Genomic DNA, 26,090 nt, shown 5'->3' with positions numbered 1-26,090 from the left:
CCCAGCTAATTTTTTGTATTTTTAGTAGAGACGGGGTTTCACCATGTTGACCAGGATGGTCTTGATCTCTTGACCTCGTGATCCACCCGCCTCGGCCTCCCAAAGTGCTGGGATTACAGGCTTGAGCCACTGCACCTGGCCATTAAAAGATATTTTAAAACTTTACCAGTAGAAAGCAATGATGACCCGTGTCTATAGATGGCAATGCTCAGTTAAGCAGTACTTTGCAATTTTTACCAAGCATCTCTAGGCTTCAAGCGATTCTCCTGCCTCAGCCTCTTGAGTAGCTAGGATCACAGGCTTGCGCCACCATATCCAGCTAATTTTTGTATTTTTAGTAGAGACAGGGTTTCACCATGTTGGTCAGGCTGGTCTCTCAAACTCCGTACCTCAAGTGATCTACCCACCTCAGCTTCCCAAAGTGTTGGGATTACAGATGTAAGCCACAGTGCCTGGCCCTAGCAAGTTGTTTTTATAACAAACTTTGGGCTAGGTGTAATGGCTCCCACCTGTAATCATCCTTTAGGAGGCCAAGACAGGAGGATCACCTGAGCCAAGGAGTGGGAAACCAGCCTGAGCAACATAGTAAGATCCCATCTCACTATGTAAGCAAGTAACTGCATTATCTACTACTTCACCTGCTCAAAAAGTAAAATTAAAAACAAAAAAAAAACCCACACTGGGACACTGCAGTCTACTATTTATAAATATATCATGCAGTCTCCCAAAAATTTAGAAGTGGACTTCCATACTCTGCTCCAAGAATTAGACCCTCTTCCCTTTAAATATGAGGGCACTTAGGATATTTCTATGTCAAAGCCAACAGGCATAAAACTCTTTCTCCTCAACTAATTCCCACTTTGGACTTCTCTGTATTTGCCAATGGGATTATTTTCTCGCAGCCATAAAACCTGAGCATTGTTCACTCAGACTCTCCTCCTAGTCTTCTTTCTTCTCTCAAGTCTGTAAATAAGGTCTATGCAATTTCTGCTATTTCTGATGCTCTTTCTTCTTCTTTTTTTTTTTTTTTTTTTGAGATGGAGTTTTGCTCTTGTTGCACAGGCTGGTGTGCAATAGTGCAATCTTGACTCACTGCAACCTCCACCTCCCGGGTTCAAATGATTCTCCTGCCTCAGCCTCCCAAGTAGCTGGATTACAGGCATGGGCCACAATGCCCAGCTAATTTTTGTATTTTTATTAGAGACGGGGCCTCACCATGTTGGCCAGGCTGGTCTTGAACTCCTGACCTCACGTGATCTACCTGCCTTGGCCTCCCAAAGTGCTGGGATTACAGGCATGAGCCATGGCACCTGTCCTGATGCTTTCTTCTAACCACACTGATTAGCCAAGCTCACACTGCCATTCCCTTGCAAGAGGACAATTTTTCTGGCTTCCAAACCACTCTGTGGACGTGTAATTTAAAGCAAGGAAATTGTTCTGACCTTAGGAGTATGGAATTCTCCAGATCTGTCTACCTTTAGTTTTCCTAAAATAACACTTTTTTTTTTTTTTGGAGACAGATTCTTGCTCTGTTCCCCAGGCTGGAGTACAGTGGCACAATCTCGGCTCACTGCAACCTCTGCCTCCTGGGAGGCAGAAAATACAAAAATAATTTTGTATTTTTAGTAGAGATGGAGGTTTCACCATGTTGGCCAGGCTGGCCTTGAACTCCTGACCTCAAGCGATCTGCCCGCCTTGACCTCCCAAAGTGCTGGTTTGAGTCACTGTCCTGGGCCAATATCACCATTTTCAAATCACTTAACTTCTTTATCTGCTTAAAAGTCCTCAACGATTTCCACTCCTTATGAGATTAGTTTCAAATTGCCATCACTATGGCTTCAGATCCCACCCCACCCTGGTCCCGTCGTTTCCTTCCGGTCTCACATTCTAACTACTCCAAACCCTCTGCTTCAGCAGGAGGAATGTGTCCCCTTTGCCACTCACTCATTTTGACTCTCCTGTAAAATGCTCCATATCTCCTGCTTTCAGTTTTGCTGAATTCCACCAATGCTTCAAGGTCCAGTTCAAGACCCACTTCCTGCCCAACCGACTGCTCTTTTGCAATGATCTTGCCTCTCACTCAATTCCAAACTACCTGCTCATATTACTCACAGGTACCCTACACTTTATAAGCAATAAAAGTTATTGGCATTTGAGAAAGGTTAGATTCAAGAAGGCCCAGAAATAACAAAGGAAACAGGAATTTGGAAAGGCAGTTCTCTCTTTTCTTTCTCTTTCTTCACTTTAATCTATAAAGGCAAGTTATTAAAGTAAGCAACCCAGGATGAGAAGGGCCCCTTTCACTGCTCTCCTACATTTTCCAAAGCCTCAGCTCAAATGCCGTCTTTGGGGAAGACTCTCCTGAGTACCTTGGTCAGAGTGAGAATGTGGTCTCTATTGCCATCCAACATTCACCAGATTTTTGCACAGTGGTTACGATTTCTGACATCAAGGGGACCTGGGGCTGAATCCGAAGTCCACCACTCACAAACTCTGTATACCTGGAAGACTGAGCTTCCTTATGTGTAAAACACAGAGTAGAGAGTGTGACCTCTCTCTATATAAGTTTCCTTATGGGTAAAATAGGAATTATAGAACAAAGTACATAGAGATGTTCTGAGGATGAAATAAAACTGAGTAAGATGATTATATTAAGCACCTAGCATGGTGCTTGGCACACAATAAGGAATCAATACACATTGAGTATTATATTAGTGTCTCCTATGTATTTCTCTCTCACACAGGAGCCCTCTGAGGCACCAGTCACCAAGTCATATCACCAAGCATGCAGTACAAGGCCCTACACACAGCACTCGACAGACATTTTTTTAACTGAATAATCAGTAGATTTACTTCTCTCAGGAATATCTATATCTCAAGATACAAACTCCTTTTTTTTTTTTCCTGAGGCAGGGTCTCACGTGCCCAGGCTGGGGCACGGTGGCACGATCACAGCTCACTACAACTCTGATCTCCCCAGCTACCACAGGCTCAGGTGATCCTCCCACCTTAGCCTCCCTAGTGGCTGGGACTACAGGTACATGCCACTATATCTGGCTCATTTTTCTATTTTGTAGAGGTGAGGTTTCGCCATGTTGCCTAGGCTGGTCTCAAACTCCTGGACTCAAGCCATTTGCCCATCTCACCCTCCCAAAATGCTGGAATTACAGGCATGAGCCACCACACCCAGCCTCAAGGTACAAACTCTTACTGAGAGTTGATGCCAGGAGTTCCCAATCAGCCTGCACAACACAGGGGAGCCCTGTCTCTACAAATGTTTAAAAATTGGTGGGGTGCAGTGACTCACGCCTATAATCCCGGCACTCTGGAGGCCTAGGTAGGTGGATCATGAGGTTAGGAGATCAAGACTGTTCTGGCTAACATGGTGAAACGCCATCTCTACTAAAAATACAAAAAATTAGCTGGGCATGGTGGCACATGCCTGTAGTCCCAGCTACTTGAGAGGCTGAGACAGGAGAATCATAGGAACCCGGGAGGCGGAGGTTGCAGTGAGCCGACATCGTGCCACTATACTCCAGCCTAGGCAACAGGGCAAGAATCCGTCTAAAAAAAAAAAAAGTTAAAAAATCAGCCAGGTGTGGTAGCATGCACCTGATGTTCCAACTACTTGGGAGGCTGAGGCTGGAGGATCACTTGAGCCCAGGAGTTGGAGACTGAAGTGAGGTGATCACACCACTGCACTCTAGCCTGGGTGACAGAGACTCTGTCACTTTAAAAAAAAAAAAAAAAAAAGCTGGTTGCGGTGGCTCACACCTGTAATCCTAGCACTTTGGGGGGCCGAGGTGGGTGGATCACCTGAGGTCAGGAGTTCAAGACCAGCCTGGCCATCAGGGTGAAACCCCATCTTTAAAAAAAAAAAAAAAAGAAAAAGATGAGAGAGAGAGGTGAAACCTAGCATGTGCTCAAGTATTTGTAGATAAACAAATGGAAGAAAATACTTTTATCCTTTTATATAAAAATACATAACCAAAGATGAAAATATTATTTGAGCAGGGGATTTTTCTACTCTAGGAACTCACTATCTTATAGCTTTGAGTAAGAAACCCAGAATTAAGATGTATAAGACCACTCAGTCATACACCCACAAAATGCTGCATGGTATAGCATTACTTTGCTGACTAAAAAGCAAACAGTTGTTACTGACAGAAAAGGTGCCAACTAGTACGTGAATTACCTGAACCCTCAAGCAGAAGAACACCTGTCTCCTTACCTAGTTGTTAAGTTCTTTAAGGGTAAGAACCATACCCTATAGTCTTACACTCCTCACAAATCCTGGCAAAGTACTGGTGCACGGGCCAGGCTGAAATGCGTTTGACCTAAAACCTACATAACTCCTTCTTATAGCCCCTTCTTCCAAACCTATATGTTCCCAATTTTTTACAGAAATATCCAAGAAATTCAGGATGCTAGATAAACGGAGTTAGGAAGATAAAGGGACACTACAAAATACAAACCTGGTTAAGAAATGATTAAAGAGGCCGGGCACGGTGGCTCATGCCTATAATCCCAGCACTTTGGCAGACCGAGGCAGGTGGATCACAAGATTGGGAGTTCAAGACCAGCCTGGCCAATATGGTGAAGCTCTGTCTCTACTAAAAATACAAAAAAATTAGCCAGGCATGGTAGTGCGCGCCTGTAATCTCAGCTACTCAGGAGGCCGAGGCAGAAGAATTGCCTGAACCTGGGAGGTGGATGGTACAGTGAGCCAAGATCGTGCCACTGCACTCCAGCCTGGGTGACAGAGCGGGACTATCTCAAAAAAATAATCATAAAATAAGAATGATAAAGAAAGGAACCTAATACCAACAAAATGCCCGGCAAGTGAAACAGTAAGTGTCAGGCTATACAGCCATCTGGGCCAGGTGCAGTGGCTCACGCCTGTAATCTGAGCACTCTGGGAGGCTGAGGCAGGTGGATCACATGAGGTCAGGAGTTGAAGACCAGTCTGACCAACATGGTGAAACCCCATCTCTACTAAAGATATAAAAATTAGCCAGGCATGGTGGTGGGCACTTTTAATCTCAGTTACTTGGGAGCAGAGGAAGACTCTGTCTCCAAAAACGAAAAACAAACAAAACAAAAACTACAGCCATCTGAACAGATGCTTGAGCTTCCCCTTCTCCCTGTCCGGTAAGAACGTCGGAAGGGAGACCAAGAAACAAAAGAAAGAGACATCACCTGAGTCAACAAAGGCTTTCACAGGATGTCCGTTCACTTTGCAGTTAATATAAAGCATCACTACTTGGCCAAAACTTTCTGGAGCCTCTTCCATAGCTATTGTCATGTTTTCTTCAATGTTCTGTTGCCTGTAACAGACCGAGACCAGGGACACTGAAAGCATTAATTCCATGAAGAGAAATCAGTTTCAAAGTCACAATATTAAAACACAGATTTGTACATCTTTTGTCCCAACCACAACAGATGAGTTATAGAAAAACTGGTGCTCTATGCTACAAGAGATCATTTCCTAGGAGGTAGTACGATAAACAGCTGGCAGAAAATCGAAAGGCAGGCTGGGATCAGTGGCTCATACCTGTAACCCCAGCACTTTGGGAGGCTGAGGTGGGCAGATCACCTGAGGTCGGGAGTTTGAGACCAGCCTGACCAACATGGAGAAACGCTGTCTCTACTAAAAATACAAAATCAGCTGGGCATGGTGGCACGTGCCTGTAATACCGCTACCTGGGAGGCTGAGGCAGGAGAATCGCTTGAACCTGGGAGGTGGAGGTTGCAGTGAGCCAAGATCGTGCCATTGCACTCCAGCCTGGGCAACAAGAGGGAAACTCCGTCTCAAAGAAAAAAAAGAGAAAAATAAAAAAGAAAGAAAATCTAAAGGCATAAAAATTACCCTCTGTAAAACACTGAGCTGCCTTTATAAGCTCAGAAATAAGACAATGGAGAGCAAGGGTCACAACCCCCTTTATCTGGCAGCCTGTTAGAATTTCGGGAATGTTCCAATATTAACAGAGGATTTACTGGGTACCTGAATACATTTCCTAAGCCCAGTACATTACAGAAAGTTTGCGCATAGAATACACGGAGATTTCAACTACTTGTGCTGCACCTGCTACTTCATTTCCAGGACTGGGTTTTCTAATCTGTAAAGTGAGGCTAATAATTGCTACCTAGGTTGCCAAGGGGTACAAAGCATCCAGTATACAATGCTCACAGGACAGCTTATGCTACAAAAAATTGCATCTATTGCTTCAAACTACATGTGGTTCATTTAATCCATGAAATAATTTGTTTAAAAATTCAACATGCTGACCGAGCATGGTGGCTCACGCCTATTAATCCCACCACTCAGGAAACTGAGGCAGAAGAATCACTTGAACCTGGGAGGCGAAGGTAGCAGTGAGCCGAGATCGCACCACTGCACTCCGGCCTGGGCATCAGAGTGAGACGCTGTCTCAAAATAAATAAATAAATAATAAACATGCAGGTGCAGTGGCTCACACCTGTAGTTTCAGCACTTTGGAAGGCCAAGGTGGGCTGATCCTTGAGCTCAGGGGTTTCAGACTAGCCTGGACAAAATGGTGAAACTCCATCTCTCTCCACCAAAAGAAAGGAAAAAAAATATCAACACAAATCTAATTCTTACGTGAGAAAAGCACACAAAAGGGAGTTCTTGCCTATGCCAACATTTTGTGTTCATTCCTAATTTGTTTCTACTCCGTTAGAGCAGCATGAATCAATCTCCTTTTAAAAACATTCTCGGCCAGGCATGGTGGCTCATGTCTGTAATCTCAACACTTCGGGAGGCGGAGCCAGGCCGATCACAAGGTTAGGAGTTCAAGATCAGCCTGGCCAATATGGTGAAACCCCATCTCTACTAAAAATACAAAAATTAGCCAGGCATGGTGGCATATGCCTACAGTCCTCAGCTACTTAGGAGGCTGAGGCAGAAGAATTGCTTGAACCCAGGAGGCAGAGATCACGCCATGGCACTCCAGCCTGGGTGACAGAGCAAGACTCTATCTCAAAAAAAGAAAGAAAGAAAGAAAGAAAAAGAAATTATCAAATACTATCAACATTAATGGAAACTAGGTAAGTGGCTGGGCAACTTACCTGAAGACTGAGACACTAACAACAGGGTCTAAGATTTGGGTTAAACTATACTGTAAATCTACGGTTGGGAAATCATATGCACACAAATTATGGAAACCCCACGGTGATATGCATTTACATATTATCCTATTGTCTATGGATGCTTTCACATGGCAGTGGCAGAGTTGAACATGAGCAACACAGACTGTATGGTCTGCAAAGACTAAAATATTTACTATCTGCCCATTCATAGAAAGTCCACTATGGCCAGGCACAGTGGCTCACACCTTCCAGCACTTTAAGAGGCCAAGGCAGGAGGATCACTTGAGGCCAGGAGTTTGAGACCAGCCTGGGCAACACAGTGAGACCCTATCCCTAAGATTAGCTGACGTAGCATATGCCTGTAGTCCCAGCTATTCAGGAGACTGGGGCAAGAGGATTGCTTGGGCCTAGGATGCTGAGGCTGTAGTTAGCTATGACGGCACCACTGCACTCCAGCCTGGGCAGCAGAGCAAGACACTGTCTTTTTTTTTTTTTGCCCTGTTTTACAGTGCTGACCCTGTAACAAACAGAAAATAAACCTCAGGCCAAGCGTGGTGGCGCACTCCCGTAATCCCAGCACTCTGGGAGCTGGGCAGATCACTTGAGGCCAGTACTTTAAGACCAGACTGGGCAAAATGGCAAAAGCTTGTCTCTACAAAATACAAGAAAAAGTACCCAGGCATGGTGGTGCACCTGTAGTCCCAGTTACTTGGGAGGCTGTGGTGGGAGGATCACCTAAGCCCAAGAAGTTGAGGCTGTAATGAGCCATGATCGTGCCACTGCACTCCAGTCTAAATGTTGGAGGCTCCATCTCAAAACAAATAAACAGGCCAGGCACAGTGGCTCACCCTGTAATACCAACACTTTGAGAGGCCAAGGTAGGCAGATCATGAGGTCAAGGGATTGAGACCATCCTGGCTAACATGGTGAAACCCCATCTCTGCTAAAATACAAAAAATTAGCTGGACATGGTGGTGTGCACCTGTAATCCCAGCTACTTTGGAGGCTGACGCAGAAGAATTGCTTGAACCTGGGAGGCAGAGATTGCAGTGAGCTGAGATGGCACCACTGCACTCCAGTCTGGTGACAGAAAGAGATTCCATCTCAAAAAAATAAAAAATTTTAAAAAGAGTAAGGAAGAGCTAGGTGCGGTGGCTCACACCTACAATCCCAGCACTTTGGGAGGCCAGGGTGGGTAGATTTCGTGAGCCCAGGAGTCAAGACCAGCTTGGGCAACATGGTGAAATCCTGTCTCTACAAAAAACACAAAAATTAGCTGGGTATGGTGGCAGACACCTGTATTCCCAGCTATTTGGGAGGCTAAGGTGGGAAGAACACCTCAGTCTGGGGGAGGACCAGGCTGCAATGAGCTGTGATTGCACTACTGCACTCCAGCCTGTGTGACAGAGTAAGACCTTGTCTCAAAATAAATAAATAAATAAATAAAATAATAATAAAAGAATAAGAAGTTTAAAAAGGCATGATTTGAGGGCCAGGCGCAGTGGCTCATGCCTGTAATCCCAGCACTTTGGAAGGCTGAGGCAGGTGGATCACAAGGTCAGCAGTTTGAGACCAGCCTGGCCAAGATGGCAAACCCCATTTCTACTAAAAATACAAAAAAAATTAGGCCATCACAGTGGCTCATGCCTGTAATCCCAGCATTTTGGGAGGCTGAGGCAGGGGGATCACGAGATCAGGAGTTTGAGGCCATCCTCGGCAACATGGTGAAACCCCGTCTCTATTAAAAATACAAAAATTAGCTGGGCACGGTGGCATGCGCCTGTAGTCCCAACTACTTGGGAGGCTGAGGTAGGTGAACAGCTTGAACCTGGGAGGCAGAGGTTGCAGTGAGCCAAGATCAAGCCACTGCACTCCAGCCTGGTACCTGGTGACAGGGCGAGATTCTGTCTCAAAAAAAAAACAACCAAAAAATTAGCTGGGCATGGTGGCAGGCGCATGTAATCCCAGGTACTCAGGAGCAGAATTGCTTGAACCCGGGAGGTAGAGGTTGCAGTGAGCCAAGCTCACACCACTGCACTCCACCCTGGGTGACAGAGCGAGACTCTGCCTCAAAAAAAAAAAAAAAAGCATGATTTGATCTCTATTTTATGACCTTGTGATCCACCTGCCTTGGCCTCCCAAAGTGCTGGGATTACAGGCATGAGCAGCTGCACCCAGCCAGCATAATTTGATTTCTAAGTCAATAGTGGAATATAATGACCAAGTTAGGCTTCATTTAAGTAACCAATATGATGACACAGTCCCCAACAGGCTAAGCAGTCCAAGAGTAGTAAGTATCACTGCTGTTATCTTCTTCTTAGTTATACTACGTTCTTCACAATTAGGAACAAAAACTGACTCGAGGAGGGAAAAATAGCTGTCCTTTTTTTCAGACAAAAGAATCTTGCTTGTGACTAGCAGTGTGACTGAGGCCGGAACAGCGTCACTGTCCTTGCTTAGGCTCCCTGCCCGACAATTATGATTCATGACATTTGGGAGAAGAGCCCAAGCATCTGCATTTTTAAAATCTTCTCGTGATTTTACTATATCCCCAGGTGGGAATCACTGAATTCCAGAAACTGAGGGCTGGAAACATGTCCAGCATTCAGTTTATCCACTGAGGCCAGTACAAGAAGTGCAGCAGGAAAACAGACTTCGGACCACCAACGTTCCATCCGCGCAGAGCCCTCTCTAATCCAATCATGTTCAAGCCCCGGATTTAATCAGGACTTATACCACAAGTCTAAGGAAAGAGAGTCAAATCAGCCCATGTAATATGTAACAGCCTTACGGTCTCACCAGATGGTGCCTTCTGCTCAGCCCAGGTCACTTATCTAGAGCTGTGTTATGATGCTCTGTCTGCCAGTCAGGGAGTCTTCCTTACAATTTTAGAACAGAAAGTTACTAAACTAAGAACCACACCTTTGTCATGTTGAATCAAAATATGTAGTAAATGAAAGAGGAGGGAATAATGTAAAAGACTGAGCTTACTATCTCAGCTGCAAAACAGAGAAGCTACCTCCAAACAGATGCCCAACTAATGCCAGATAACCTGCAGTTTGGGAAATCTAGAATCTGAGTCTTGTTCTTTAGACGAACAACAGGTCATTACCTTATGTCTTCTTCTATCTTGGCCTGAGCTTCAAGGTCAAAGGGATCAGCAGAAAACAGACGAATCCTTTCTTGCTCTCTCCGGGCTCGGTCCTGCTGCTGCTCCACCAGGACTCTAGAAAATTTCTCTACAAAAATAAGGCGGAAAAATCTTAAGTACCACTACATTTTCAGTATTTATCAGTACTTTTCCACACTAAACTATTTCTCAAACTACAACCGTAAGAGATGCAGAGAGGATGCCTAAAACTTATTTGAAATAAGCAATTACATTTACTTTCTATTATCTGAGTCAAGGCTATTTCATCACTTAAGTTCAGTGTAAAGAAAGCATTTGTGGCTGGGTGTGGTTGCTCATTCCTATAATCTGGACACTTTGGGAGGCTGAGGTGGGAGGACTGTTTGAGCCTAGGAGTTTGAGATCAGCCTGGGCAACGCAGCAAGATCTTGTCTCTACAAAAAGTATAAAAATTAGCCAGGCATGGTGGTGTGTGCCTGTAGTCCCAGCTACTGTCAGGTGGGGGTTCGAGGGTGGGAGGATGGCTTGAGCCCAGAAGGTCGAGGCTACAGTGAGCTGTGGTCGTACCACACACTCCAGCCTGGGTGAAGGAGTGAGGCTCTGTCTTAAAAACTAAAAAATTATTGCAAAAATCTTTTATAAGAAGTTATCTATCATACTGTTTCTACTCAGAGGTAACAACTTTCCAATTTAAATCAATGGGGAATGACTATCCATGTGGCAGATAAATGTCTCCACTCCTCTCCTCCCCTCCCCATTGTCCTCATTATCCTATTACCTAGAAACAAAACAGAGCATTATATAATCCCCTTTTCCTCTTCCAGTTTCATTTCCTTTATAATATGCCCTGACTTAAGCCAGACAAATTAAGTATAAACTATTGTTAGTCTACCAATATTTTGTGTTCTGATAAGCTGAAATACTTAAAGAAAAAAAAAAGAATAAGGAGGAAAATTAATAGAGAAAACACTGCTTGCTACAAGATGTATGTTACAACGAGAATCTATTCTGCAATTTCTTAAATGGTGGTATATTTAAGTGAGTAAACTTAAATGCCCCATCATCACGGTCTTTGGTAATTAGATATGCTGACATAACAAATTAAAAGAAATGACAACAACAGTTATCTGAACTACTAATACACACAGTACAGATGAATCTAAAAAACACTGAGTGAAAGAAGCCTAACATCAAAAGGCAGACACTCTACAATTCCAAATACATGTAATTTAAAAACAGGCAAAGCTAAACTGTTAGATTAACAAAATAGTAGTAACCTATAAGGCGAGGAAACTGACTAGAAAGGAACACCACAGAACTTTCTAGAGTGAGAGAAATGTCCTGTGTCTTGATTGGGGTTACAGGAGTTTGCCAAAACTCAAGAAATTATATATTTAAAATCTGTGTACTTCTCTGTAAGGTAAAGATTGCCAATTTAACAACAGTCAATTGAGGAATGAGTCATTAATTGTCTGTTATGTTTTTAAACTTAAACCCAATTTAACTCGTAAACCCAAGAGTAAAATGAGAGAAATTTACTGAGAAAACTCAATTCATAAAGATGACTAAAAATTGGCTGGGTGTGACAGCTCATGCCTGTAATTCCAGCACTTTGGGAGGCTGAGGCAGCCAGACTGCTTGAGCTTAGAAGTTTGAGACCAGGCTGGACAACATGGCAAAACTCCATCTCCACAAAAAATAACCTGGAGTGGACTGAGGCTATGGGGGTTCCATCTTGCCATACAGGGTACTGAATCTGTTTCCTGTAACTAAAAAAAAAAAAAAAAGCCAACTGGCATCAGCTGGCTTGTCGGTGCTCTCTTTAAATGAAGATCTAACTAAACAGGTTATGTGCTGCCAAAAGCAGTGAGGAAAACAAAAAGTAAACTGAGGGGGGAGGCCTAGATGGATTTCACTCCTACAGCTCTGTTGCCATTTCCAATTAACTCGGCCTTTGACTTTAGCACTAATTTACCTCTCACAGAGAACAAACTGGTATGTTGAATAAATCATGTGACACAGTGTTGCTTCAGTCTCTTCACGTTTGTTATGACACATCTTTTTCACCTCAGGCCAGCCTATCAGTCTTCCAAATTTATAAGCTTACCAAGGTCTCCACTGAGCAGAGCTTCTGCCAACGGTGGATTGCGTTCCTTCAGCAATGACAGCTCATGCGGGTTGGCCAGCAACATATCTCGGAGCAAGGCTGGATTGTCCAAGCCCTGAGGAGATGAAGTGATTTCTCCAGGAGATGAGTGGGACTGCTGTGTTCCTGGTGGCGGGCGCGGCCGGGGACTTGATGTGCCAGGTACAGCTATACTACTGAAATCTATGCGGGGTAAGTCTGTGGGGAAAATCAATTCAGTTTACTCAAATGACTATAAAAACAAGCACTTGAAGGAAACAGCAGAACACTTGCTCATACATGGTATTTGACAGCAGCAAAAAGACTAAAGTCTGCAGTTACCTTGTTCTTTCTCATGCTGACCCTGACTATAAAGACTGCAGGTTGAGAGTGAATCGATAGGAAAGAAGAAAAATAGAGGGAAGGTGACGGTAGTAACCCCAAATTTTCAGCTTATAAAATACTTCGTAATATACATCAGGTTTTTATTTATGTTTTTAAATAATTAAAGCTAGTTTCAAAAAACTTAATTGCATAAATCTGGATGTTGTTCTTGAGAAAAATCCTACTCTGGTCTGACATATGGTTCAAAGACCCTTGATGCTTGGATCAAAGAATTTTTTTTTGAGATGGAGTATCACCTTGTTGCCCAGGCTGCAGTGCAATGGTGCAATCTTGACTCACTGCAACCTCCACCTCCCGGGTTCAAGTGATTCTCCTGCTCAGCCTCCCAAGTAGCTGGGATTACAGGTGTCTGCCACCATACCCAGCTAATTTTTTGTATTTTTAGTAGAGATAGGGTTTCACCATGTTGCCCAGGCTGGTCTTGAACTCCTTACCTTAGGTGATCCACCCACCTTGGCCTCCCAAAGTGCTGGGATTACAAGCGTGAGCCACCGCACCTGGCCAGAACTAAGAATATTTTACATATTAAGTGAGCAGCATAAATGTTAAGATACTAAATTCTTCAAGTCAGTGCTAAAGGTATTGGCTCAGGGAAGTTCTTAAAAGTTCTCTGAATTTATACTTTCATCTGTGCATCTCTGCTAACTCTTCTCATGCCCCTGGGGAGCTAAATGGTTTCATTTTATAGGAAAGAAAGAAGAAAAGGGACTTGCACAGGTTCTCAGTGCTGAGTACACCAAAAGCTACCACGGTTTAGAAGCTACAGCTCCCAGGTCCTATATGCCAGGCTAAGCTGACCTTATTAAAATGTAAGGAAGATAAAAGGGAATTTTAATCCTTACAAAAAGGACTTACATATTGTATGATCCCATTTATATGAAATGTCCCAAACAGGTAAACACGTAGAGACAAAAAGTAGACTTGTAGTTGTCTAGGCTATACAGCCTAGGGGGAAATGGGAAATGAATATAAATGGGCATAGAGTTTCTTTTTAGGTAACGAGACATGCTAAAATGGACTGTGGTGATGGCTGCACAACTCATTATAGTACAAAATCCTTTAAATGGGTGAATTGTATTTCAACAAAACTGTTATTAAAAAAGAAAAAAAAAAAAGAAAAGCAGAAAAGTAAACAAGGAGAGCCAGAATGAGGGGCCTGAGTCAATCAACATTCCTTCAACTCCAAAAATATATTTGATGGTCAAACTTGTCTCAACAATGGAATACTTTTTAAAAAGATAATTGTGTTTAATGTTATAAATGACAGTACAAGAAGCAATTCCACTGTGATTAGAATTATAGCACAATATTTGCACTATTAAGGATTTTATATAAACTAAAAAAACCCAAAAAAACAAAAAACAAACTTGTCTCAAGTCTGGGACTATCCTGAAGCCTTTTTGGACCTCAGATAGAAAAAGAGAATGCTTAAACTCAGATGTAACAGTTCTACCCTTTAGCAGGGGTTTAACTATCCACTTTCTTCAACTCCCAACCAAGGAAAAGGTTAAGTGAACAGGATGATCTGTGAGGTAGTTAATCTACACCAGCCAGAAAAACATATATGGGTGGGCCCTCTTTGCAGGTCGAGAAATTTTATCTCCACCCCCTGTTACACATTATCTTTAGAGTCCATTCACTTCAGAATAATTCTCAAAAACATGTTTACTTAATAGACCAGATCACTCCCACCCCAACCTGTTGGCTCTGTTATTCATATGCAACAATACAGAAAAAAACAAAACAAAACAAAAAAAACAAGTAAATTCGGAATTAACAATCTCATCAAATTAATCAAAGGAAAATGTGTTTTTCACTGATTGTCATAGTTGTTTAAATACAACTGTGGCCCCAAGGGATGAATGTCTTCCAGATCTGGTGGAGCCAGTCCTTGATGGTCTCAAAAAGCTCCAGTTTTGGGCCCAATGGAAATACTGTGCTCAAAGCTGCAGTCTGGCATCAACCAGACTGCTAGCATCTGTCACTATAAACTTTAAAACTGGTGACCTACAGGCTAAACACTGTTTAAGAAAATCTATCACAATATGGCAGAGAATGGGAAAAAAAAAATCACACATTTCACCAAGCTGTTTCACATTAGGACCTTATAAACATTTTGTGGATCATGAGCCACTTTTTAAGTTTCTGAACAAAACTATGACCCTCTCTCTATCCAGTGCACACACACGTTCATACCCACACAATTCTGCATATTATTTCAGTGACACAGAAACCTACTAAATCTCAATGCACAGATTTCGGACTACAAACATCTATTATAAAAGGAGCATCAAAGATAAATGTTTCTTTGTATGTGATTAACATAGCCAGTAGGAAAGAACCAAAACTTGGTCAAGCTGATTAATGTTTATCAAGTTCAGCATAACGGAAAAAGCAACAAATTTTAATTCCTGTGCCCTGACTTCACAGCTAACTTTAAAGACACTATTTAAAATCTGAGCTTCATAATTGTAAATCATTACATAAATTCCCCCACAACCAAGTTATGAGATCATGTGAAATGCAGCTACAAGTGCCTGGCTGGCTATAAAATGCTCCATGAGGGCTGGCCACTGAAGGACAGACACAAAGTAGCAAAATCATAGGCTTACGTACTCTCTCAAGTTCAAGTCCTTCCCAAGGATAAAGATTATTGTGTAAGTATCACTGATAACAGAAGCTAACATTTGTTAGCCTGTTAACAGAAGATAACAAGAAGCTTGCTATGTGCTGAAAATTTTACATGCATTAGCCTCTGGTCAGCTTTCGGAGTTGGGGTTCCTCAGGTCAGCTTTAGGAGCTAGGGTTAATTACGGCACCTATTTTATAGAAGAGGAAACCAATTTAGAGATATTATCCAAGGTTACACAGTAGGGAAAAGGCAGAGTCAGGATCTGTATTCTGCAGTCTGAATCCAAAACTCTGAGGCGCTACGCTCTGCTACCTGCTGGTGGTTGTGCTGGGGGATGTTCAACCACGAGATGTCTTACTTGGGAACTGCACTGGAGGTCGAGGGTCTGCATTCTCCTTCTGTCGTAAAATCACAACATCCCCATCTTTCAAGCCATAAGAAGCCAATGATCTGTGGTTGTCTGTGAGAGGTCTTTCGGCATAGACGATCTACAATGAGAAATGATATACGACAGTATAAAGCACTGAGAAATAACATAGTGCAAAGCAAAAGGACCAGTTTACCTCTGAATCAGATGTCACACTCCCTGTTCAAACCTTCCAGAAGATTCTCACCACACCTAGAATAAAACCCACAGTCCTTCCTGTTACCTACCAGGACCAAACAATTTGGCCCCTGGCTCCCCTTCTGACTTCACCATTCATGATGACTGCTATTCCTCAAAAAACAGTGAGCAACTTCCCCTTAAGGGCTGTTTCTCTTGTTCTACCTGAAGAATGTTCTTTTTCCACTCATTTTTTTCTTTTACGTCTCTGATCAAACATCACTCTTCAGAGTTCTTCCCTAATATGTTATTTGGAAATGTACTCTCCGCTAACACAATATATATTTACTTATTTATTGTCCTCTGCACCATTAATTGTCAACTACTTGAGGACACGGACTTTGTTTCATTCACCAGAACATAAATGCTTAGAACAGGGCCTGTTATATGACTGATGCTCAAATATTTGTTGAATTAAACAATGAATAAATTTATGGAAATAATGGATATAATTTTAGATTTAATTTTTAGAAGGGAGGAAAAGGGGATGATTTATTCTGGGCATGCTAACTATAGTACTATTAAATAATGTGTGCACTTTTAAATAATCTTGTACATTGGCAAAAGGTTCCCAAATATCATCCTTCCTGCACTGCATTCTTCCTTCTCTTCTACCATCCCCAAAGTTTTTTTCTTTTTTTTTTTTTTTTTTTGAACAAATGGCTCCAGAACCATCCCCAAAGTTATATCATTCTTATGTTTATGACTAGAAAATAAAGTGAAAGTAAAAAAAGAACAACTGGCCAGGCATGGTAGCTCATGCGTGTAATCATGGCATTTTGGGAGGCCAAGACGGGCGGATCACGAGGTCAGGAGATTGAGACCATTCTGGCTAACATGGTGAAACCCAGTCTCTAATAAAAATACGAAATATTAGCTGGGTGTGGTGGTGCGTGCCTGTAGTCCCAGCTACTGGGAGGCTGAGGGAGGAGAATCACTTGAACACAGGAGGAAGAGGTTGCAGTAAGCCAAGAGCGCGCCACAGCACTCCAGCCTGGGAGACAGAGTGAGACTTGGTCTCAAAAAGAAAGAAACAAAGATTGCTCATGCATGGCAAGTATAAAGAAAAAAATAATAAAAAATAAAAAAGAGAGAAAATAAGAAAGAAAAAGAACAACTAAATAAAAGTGGAAAAAATTAGGGATGTACTACTAATAAAAATATTTTTACGATGTGTAATCAAACTGAATAAAACCTAAGAGCACAAAAAGAGATGAAATAATGTGTTGTAGAAAGGAAAGAACAAAAATATACTATAATTTTATCATGAAAAAACATAAAATCTGCCCTGTATTGCTACACACTCCAGAAAGGCATTCAGAATAAATTCAGGCCTTAGAAGGTTTTCCTCCTAATGGTTTGCTTTTCACCAGGCCACATGCAAACTGAGGAACCTGAGTTCTGTCCTGGCTCTGCCAATAACTCCCTGCAAGGGGCACATCACTCAGCAGGTCCAGGCCTCACCCTTCCCAAGTATCAAGCAAGCAGATGGGCTAGAGCATCATTACAGCTGTCCCTTCCAGTTCTCTCTGCTAACATCATCATTCTATAATGTTTCCTTACAGCTTTCACAGTAAGGTTACCTGAAATAAAAACTGAAAATACGGTGGCTGGGCGCAGTGGCTCACACCTGTAATCCCAGCACTTTGGAAGCCCAAGGCAGGCAGATCACGAGCTCAGAAGCTCGAGACCAGTATGGCCAACATGGTGAAACCCTGTCTCCACTAAAAATACAATAATTAGCCAGGCATGGTGGAGTGCACCTGTAAACCCAGCTACTCAGGAGGCTGAGGCAGGAGAATTGCTTGAACCCTAGAAGTAGAGGTTGCAGTGAGGTGAGACTGAACCATTGCACTCCAGCTCTGGGCAACAAGACTCTACCGGGGGGGCGGGGGCGGGGGCGGGGGGGGGGAACCAAACCTGAAAATACAGCATTTAACCTAGGAAAAAAAGTGATTCTGTCATATCTGCTCTCAGAATTTATAGACATGAGAAACAGAACAGGAAAATGGGTTCCTACCAAAATCAAATTCTTCTGAATATGAGAAAATTTGTAGGCCCAATTATACAAATTTTATGCATGACTTGAAAAAATACTATACAGTAAGTTCTTAATGCTCAATCTGCTGAGCTAAAACACATTTCAGATCCAGTACAACGGCTCATGCCTGTAATCCTAGCACTTGGGGAGGCTGAGGCAGGAGCATCGCTTAACCCATTTATGCCAGAGGTTGCAAATTATTTTTGTGAAAACTCAGACCTTGGTGATGACCTTGAGCAATAGGATATAAATAACTCCCACAAGCTTAGCATTCCAATAATGGAACACTAGGCATAAACAGGTTAAGCCTTGGAGTTTGAGACCAGCCTGGGCAACATAGTGAGACCCCATCTCTTAAAAAAAAAAAAAAAAAAAAAATTTAACAGCCAACCATGGTAGCGTGTGACTGTAATCCCAGCTACTTAGAATCTGCGGCAGGAGGACCGCTTGAGCCCAAGAGGTCCAGGCTGTAGTGAGCTGCAGTTGTACCACTGCACTCCAGCCTGGGGCAAGAGAGTGAGACTCTTGTCCCTTAAAAAATAAAAACAGAACCACATTTTAACAGACTGCACTCCCATCACTCCATTCACACACCCTTATTTAAGCACATATTTCATAGTAAAAGTACATCAGCATCAACACAGATTTTTTGCAAAACTGAGAGTCATATTATAACTTGTGAGACTGCCTGGAAAAAACACATACACCAGAAGTGACAAGCGTCACAGGTTGCAGTGAGCAACAAGAAAAGAGGCATGCCAAGGGAAATGGCAGGTAGCAGGCTCTTCCAGTGCAGCATCAACATTGTGAAACCACTGTAATAAAGTCATCAGTAAGCAACAACCTACTCTTTAATTTTCCAGTTTCATAAATTCAACTATCAGTATATTTAGAGATGCATGAATAGTCTCCTGGGAGCAGAGGCACATCTAACTGTATTTATAAGAGAAAATGTATTTATTTACAAGGAGGATTCAAACTCAGGAGGATCAAAATAATCCTATCCAGGCCGGGTATAGTAGCTCACACCTATAATCCCAACACTTTGGGAGGCTGAAGTAGAAGATCCTCTGAGTCAAGGAATGCAAAGCCGGCCTGGGCAACACAGGACCACATCTCTACCAAAAAAAATAATAATTAGCCGAGCATGGTAGCATATTCCTGTAGTCTCAACTATTTGGGAGACTGAAGCAGGAGGATCACCTGAACCCAGGAGTTTGAGGTTGCAGTCAGTTATGATTGTACAACTGCACTCTAGCCTGGGCAACAGGATAAGATCTCTTTTTTTTTTTTTTTTTTTTCAGACAGAGTCTCGCTCTGTTGCCAGGCTGGAATGCAGTGGCACAATCTCGGCTCACTGCAACCTCTGCCTCCTGGGTTCAAGCAATTCTCCTGCCTCTGCCTCCCAAGTAGCTGAGAATACAGGTGCACGCCAACACGCCCAGCTAATTTTTGTAATTGTCAATCATGTTGGCCAGGATAGTCTCGATCTCCTGACCTTGTGATCCACCAGCCTTGGCCTCCCAAAGTGTTGGGATTACAGGCGTAAGCCACCACAACCGGCCAATCTTGTCTCTTAAAAGAAGAAAAAAAAAAAAAAAAAAAAAAACAAGAAACCTGCAACTGGAACAACTGTCTGATTTCAAAGCCCATACTCTTGAGTAGTATCATATACAGCTTTCCCAAATATAAGCCTGAAGTGGCCTGGTGAATTATCTGGGTGACTTTAACAAGCACTACTAAGCCATCCATTGCCAGTAAGAAACTCTATTCGGCAGGAGGATCAAAATACTGTCCGCTGCCTCAACACATCCCCATGCCCTGAACATGAAGAAGAAAACACCACCAATTCCCCGCTCTGACTCCCACTTCACAGATGCCACACTTCACTCCATCACTGTTTAGTTGCCACAATATTTCCTCAGCAGACAATATCATTTTTTAAAGGAAGGCAGCATGATCTAACAATAAAAACGTAAAACCCAGATAATCACCACATCGAGCATGCCTATGAAGTATGAAATGTTGCTTCAGCGCCAATTTCCTGGAAACACTAGACTGAAGAACCTGGGTGAGGAGCAAACGTTCTTCACACCGACGAAGCAGCAGCTGCGCTCCATTTTAGTCTAAGGACATACATGAGATCAACTAAAGCTCAGCTAAAATTGTAACTGCCACAAAGAACTGATTTCTTTTTGTTTAAATAGGCTTAAGAGTCCAAGAAAGACAATTATTTTGCAGCAAAAGTCCCAAAATAAATCCGAGTGATCTTCCAACCGAACACAAGTATTATTAGACATGGCCTCAAATCTCTACCAGTCAAAACAAAAGGCGTTCCACTGATGGCATTCTTGATCCTTCCACCATGCATGTTACCCAACTCAACAGCTACAAAGCCCAAAATTCAAGTTTTGCCAGTTATAAAAACATACAACAAGAAAATGTATACAGCTATGAGTCTTAATCAGCAAAACTGGCACAACTGCTAGTACTTACTCCAGAGGAGGCACCCCAGAGACTGAATTATAATCTTAATCAACATTTAACAATAGACTAATTAATAAAACTCCAGAACTTTTAAGCATGAGGTCAGATGTTTTCTGGTCTCTGAATGAGAGCCTTCTATTAACAGAAAGCTTAACAATAAAATTCTAGCATTAAGGAACATAAACTGGTAGGCCAGGTGCAGTGGCTCACACCTATAATCCCAACACTCTGGAAGGCTGAGGCAGGAGGACTGCTTGAGGCCAGGAGTTCAGGCCCAGCACTAGCAAGACCTTGTCTCAAAAAAAAAAAAAAAAAAAAAAAAAAGTCACACAGCTACTTGGGAGGATCCCTTGACCCCTGCACATTGAGGATGCAGTGAGCTATGATTGCAACACTACATTCCAGCCTGGGCTAGAGAGTGAGACCTCACCTCTAAAAAATAAAGATAAAATAAGGATCATAAACTGGCCACAAAACACTTGGAACTACATCTGAATGGCTTACCATTAATCAAATGCCATTAATCAAATGCCCACTACATAACAAGTTATCTACATATAATAGATATGTAATATCTATCCCCATGTGATAGCCAGTTCGACTTGTATAACCCTCTGGCAGGCAATTTGGCAACAGTTACTAAAAGCCTAACCCTCTGGAAGGCAATTTAGCAACAGTTACTAAAAGCTTTTCAAAGAGTTTGTACCTTTGATCTGGCAACCATATATCTCAGAATTTACCCCGATAAAGTAACAGAAATGGAGGATACAGCCTTAAATATATGGATGTTCATGGCAATGTTACTTACACTGCTTCCAATTTTCCCCAATATTATGCCCAACAAAAGGAAGGTGGCTAAATAAATTACATCTATATGATGGCATATTATGTAGCCTTTGAAAATTGTCAATTTGGGGCCAGGTGCAGTGGCTCATGCCTGTAATCCCAGAACTTTGGGAGGCCAAGGCGGGTGGATCATCTGAGGTCAGAAGTTTGAGACCAGCCTGGCCAACATAGTGAAACCCCCATCTCTACAAAAAATTTAAAAATAAGCTAGATGCGGTGATACACACTTGTAGTCCCAGCTACTTGGGAGGCTGAGGTGAGAGGATCACTTGAGCCCAGGAAGTTGAGGCTACAATGACCTGTGATTGTACTACCACCTAGGTGAAAGAGCAAAACCCTGTCTCAAAACAAAAAACAAAAACCACACAGAAGATAAAAATACTAGTTTATGAACCACAAATCATGTTGTGTGTATTTCCAAGATCATACAGTTAACTGCCCTTTTTTTTTTTTTTTTTTTTTTCTAAAAAAGAATCTCGCTCTGTTGCCCAGGCTGGAGTGTAGCAGCACAATTTCGGCTCACCGCAACCTCTGCCTCACAGGTTCCAGCAATTCTCCTGCCCCAGCCTCCCGAGTAGCTGGAATTACAGGCATGCACCACCACCCTGGCTAATTTTTGTATTTTTAGTAGATACAGGGTCTCACCATGTTTGCCAGGCTGGTCTTGAACTCCTGAACTCAGGTGATCCATCCGCCTTGGCCTCCCAAAGTGCTGGGATTACAGACATGAGCCACCACTCCCTGCCCAGTTACTGATATTATTTGCCTTTCATTTGAGGGTCCTTTTATGTTGTGCATACTTTTTCCATATGCCACCTACAGAGGTATATTATCATGATGTTTCAAAACTATGACCACATTAATGTAAAGTGAAGCTTAGTTCTGATAATTGTTTGAAGTTCACCCAGACAAGTCTGCATCAAAGCATCAAACAGAGCCATGACTAGCTTCCAAGCCCACACTTCTATTAAGAGACAGAACATGCCCAGCTTTAATCACATGTACAAGTAGAGATGGCTTCTGTTCCAAACTTGTTACCATTGCATTATACCCACTATAAGCAGACTAGAGCTATTAAAAATTAACACCTTTTCCAACTGTATGCTTGTGCACAAATGACACTCAGGTGAAACACTGAATTCTAGACCAGTCATCACTAATGTAGGGCAAGACAATTCTTCAAGGGTATAGAAAGAAAAAGAGTATTAGAATTTTAATTTCTATTTTAGTTCATCCTTCCTTAAATTCCATTTTGTGTCTGTGTACAACATTACTTTATAGATATAATGTATTATATACATATATAATGCATATAACATGTTTCATATGTCATGTATTATACATGGCCATATATAATGCATACAACGTATCTGTTCATGTATATAATGTATTATATAATAACAGGAGCATAATCTGAAACATTTTACTGATAAGGATACATGAATGTAAGTTTGGACACCAGTGGTCTGGACACATAGTGGCAGGAAAAAATAGCCAGGAAATGGAGTCAGAAATGAGAGGTGAAGGAATGGGAACGGAAAGGGTAAACAAGAGGAGCAGTTAAACAGTGTAGGAAAGGAAGGGAAGATGAGTAATATGAGAGAACCACGGGAGGTAATGGGGGGGGGCGCTCAAGTAAGTGAACAGATATATTTGTGGTAAAAACTATAATGATGTTTACTTTTATGATTTGATGAAAGGAAATGACTCAAGTGTCTAGGGTGGATCCTGTTCCTGCCTGATGGGCAAGCAAGTGAAAGACAACCGACCACCAGACACCTTAAAATAGATACTGTGTTGTCAGGTTACAATGGAGCCAACAGAACAGACTGGAAAAACAGGAGCTGTTTATGGCTATCTAATACAGGCTTAACACTAGTTGGAACCTAAGTTTCTATATGCTAATTTGGCTTGGGAAAGAAGTAAATGCCGTAGCACTGACATAATGCACAAGAAAGAATTTCGAGTTAGTCTATATTCAATTACTAAGGTATTCCTAACTTTCCCAATTGGCAGAGGGCAATGCCTGCCCTGACCACACAATAAATTGTCTTTCGTGATGGCTTTCGTTTCTGGTTAAATTCTGTAACAAGAAATTTAAGTAAACTAAAGGAGGCGTCAGATATCCCTTTACTTAAATTCCTTGTTAAAGCCATCACAACAAGTGCATAAATGGAAACAACCTCAACCTCTGTCTTTTCCCAAGCCCTAACAACAAAACCAATTTAATTTTAACTTTTTATTTTCCCTACCAGGTGATTATAACCAGGGTAATATAGCAGCTACAGAAAACACACACACACACACAATTGAAAAAGCCACTATCAAAAAATTGAAGAGTTGGCCGGTCGCAGTGGCTCATGCCTGTAATCCCTGCACTTTGGGAGGCCAAGGCAGGAACACTTGAGGTCAGGAGTTTGAGATGAGTCTGGCCAACTTGATGAAACCCATCTCTACTAAAAAAAAAAATACAAAAATTAGCTGGGCGTGGCGTCCCGTGCCTGTAGTCCCAGCTACTCTGGAGGCTGAGGCAGGAGAATCGCTTGAAACCAGGAGGTGGAGGTTGCAGTGAGCCGAGATTGCGCCACTGCACTCCAGCCTGGGCAACAGAGCAAGACTCCGTCTCAAAAACAAAAAACAACAACAACAAAAAAAACTGAAGAGTTGTTGATTTCCCCTCTCTATTTAAACAGTCCTTTCCTAGTTCTCCACATGAGGCATTCACTGACAGGAACTGCTTCCTGAGCTTTTGTGGATTAACTTTTAAAATTCTTTCTGAATAGCTTTATGCCAAGGTTCCAAAGTTCACATTGTGTAAAGGAATCATACTTCTGAACAAAGTATTGACACATTTGTTTACCATAAGACAGCAGAACAAGCTGTAGTTGGGCAATCGGTTTGGAAACTATTTCATAACTGCAGTAGAAAATCAAGATTTACATTACGGAGCCTTGGGAGATCTCTATAATTTTCTTAATGTTTAGAATATGTCCTCCAGGCTAACTTTATCAAGTCACAACCTAAATGTTTTAGAGTTAAGGTTACAGCATTATTGTCGCCTCTCACTGATGAAGACAAATGGTAGTCCCAAAGCATTTTAAGAATTACTTTGCTTAAAATATGAGGCTGAACTTCTTTCCAACAAGCTGAGTAGGGAAATGAAACCACCAAACAGCAGTGATACTAGGCCGTTTCCAAGTAAATATCCTTTTAAAGCACTGAGCTTTGAACTGACCCAAACTCTGAACTGTGACCTGAAAGAAAAAAAGGGCCTTCTGGCTTCCTACCAGGGTAGAACCGAAAGAAACAAGACAGTTTGAGCTGAACCAATAGGTACTGTTTTTCAAAAGAATTTAACCAGAAACGATATCGTGGGTAAAAGAGCATTTCCAAAGACCCCAAAACGAGGTAGTGCACGTCTAAAACTTTTTTTCTTTCACCGGAAGTGCAAATCTGTGTATTTAAAGGCAAACTGCGTATATTTAAGCAGAAAACCTCTCCAAAAAAAAAAAAAAAAAAAAAAGCAAAGGAACATCTATCTACCACAGTGATCCAAACTGGTATTTCTGGTTTGCAGGATGTATGAACCCTAGCAAACCCAGAGCTCTTTCTGAGGTCCACAATGATATCCTACATTCGGGATCGGAAAGAGGAAAGGGACCAAAGAGGCAAAGGTGGGGAGAGCTAGGGCTGCTCAACAGTCCAAGCGCCCCTCACGTTGCGGTGGGTGCGTCTGCGGTCAGGTTCTCCGCTCCCTCTCCTCGTACCCCACCCCACCCCACGTTCGGGGTGAGTGAGGGCAGCTACCGATGCCAGCTCCCCAGCTCCATCCCGGATGCGGGGGTGAGCTGAGAATGGCTCCCCCTGCTCCCCCCGCAGCCCCCAATTCTTCACCAGTAGCGAAGGGAGAGAGTGGGGCCCCGAGGCGGGGAGGGCTTAGCCCCGGGGCAGGCCCCGCTCGCTGCCCGGCGTACCTGGCTCTCGGCTGCGGGGATGCCAGACTCGAGCTCGCACAGTGCACGGAAGTTGTGCAGCTCGAAGTCGGCGTCGACCTGGAGGGAAAAGGTCACCTCGGAGAGGTCCCTCCGCACACAGTACACGGTGAGCAGCATGGCCCGGGCCCGACCCGGCTCGGCTCGGCCCGGCCTGGGCGCTGGGCGCAGGGGAAGAGGCGGCGGCGTGGCCTGGCTGGTGCTGCGGGAGGACGGCGCGGGCTGCTCGCTCGCTCCCTCCCTCACACACGCTCAGTGAGTCACTCCCTCCCGCCCTCACTAACAAGCACGGCCGCCGCCACCCGCCTGCGAGTCCGTCTGCCTGCCAGCCTGCCTCCCACTACTGCCGCCAAGCGCGCCGGCGGCCGGGCGGCCCGGCGGCCCGGCGCCCCGCCCCGCCGCAACGCGGCTGCCGTAAAGCCCACCTGGCCTTCCCCGCCTTCGCGACGCAGCGGGAGGCGGGGCCGGGAAGGGGAGGAGAAAACCCGGAGAGGATGAGAGGGGGAGGAGTGGGAAGGGGCGTGGGAGGAGAGAGGGAGGAAGGGCGAGAAAAGGGGAGGGAAGGAAACGAAGGCGGAGAAGGAAAACTCTGCTGACTGGTTGACTTAATGACAGAGGTCCGTGGAGGAGTCCCCAATCTCGTTTATTCACCGAACAGGCATTGATTAAGCGCCTACCATGTGCAGGGCTCTGGTGATGCGGAAATGAGTTTAAAAAA

The 26,090-nt window shown here is 43.2% G+C and overlaps 1 protein-coding gene across 2 annotated transcripts in view; it reads right to left on the bottom strand.

Moving 5' to 3' along the window:
* The window catches only part of DDI2 (DNA damage inducible 1 homolog 2), a 55,538-nt gene extending 29,817 nt beyond the window's left edge, over nucleotides 1–25,721 (bottom strand). The window contains exons 1-5 of one of the 2 annotated variants that reach the window (XM_032300493.1): nucleotides 25,355–25,721; nucleotides 15,761–15,890; nucleotides 12,348–12,584; nucleotides 10,223–10,349; nucleotides 5,200–5,327 (exon numbers count right to left, since the gene is read on the bottom strand). In XM_032300493.1, coding sequence (XP_032156384.1) covers nucleotides 5,200–5,327; nucleotides 10,223–10,349; nucleotides 12,348–12,584; nucleotides 15,761–15,890; nucleotides 25,355–25,492 — 760 coding nt within the window. In that variant the 5' untranslated portion in view covers nucleotides 25,493–25,721. The remainder of the gene's footprint in view (nucleotides 1–5,199; nucleotides 5,328–10,222; nucleotides 10,350–12,347; nucleotides 12,585–15,760; nucleotides 15,891–25,354) is intronic. The other variant, XM_032300494.1, reaches the window with a different exon arrangement.
* Between the last annotated feature and the right edge of the window lie 369 nt (nucleotides 25,722–26,090).

The sequence above is a fragment of the Sapajus apella genome, unplaced genomic scaffold (genome assembly GCF_009761245.1).
Source record: "Sapajus apella isolate SASKATOON/1434 unplaced genomic scaffold, GSC_monkey_1.0 scaffold43, whole genome shotgun sequence".
Taxonomy (NCBI): Eukaryota; Metazoa; Chordata; class Mammalia; order Primates; family Cebidae; genus Sapajus; species Sapajus apella.
This window is presented reverse-complemented; position numbering and strand designations above follow the sequence as displayed.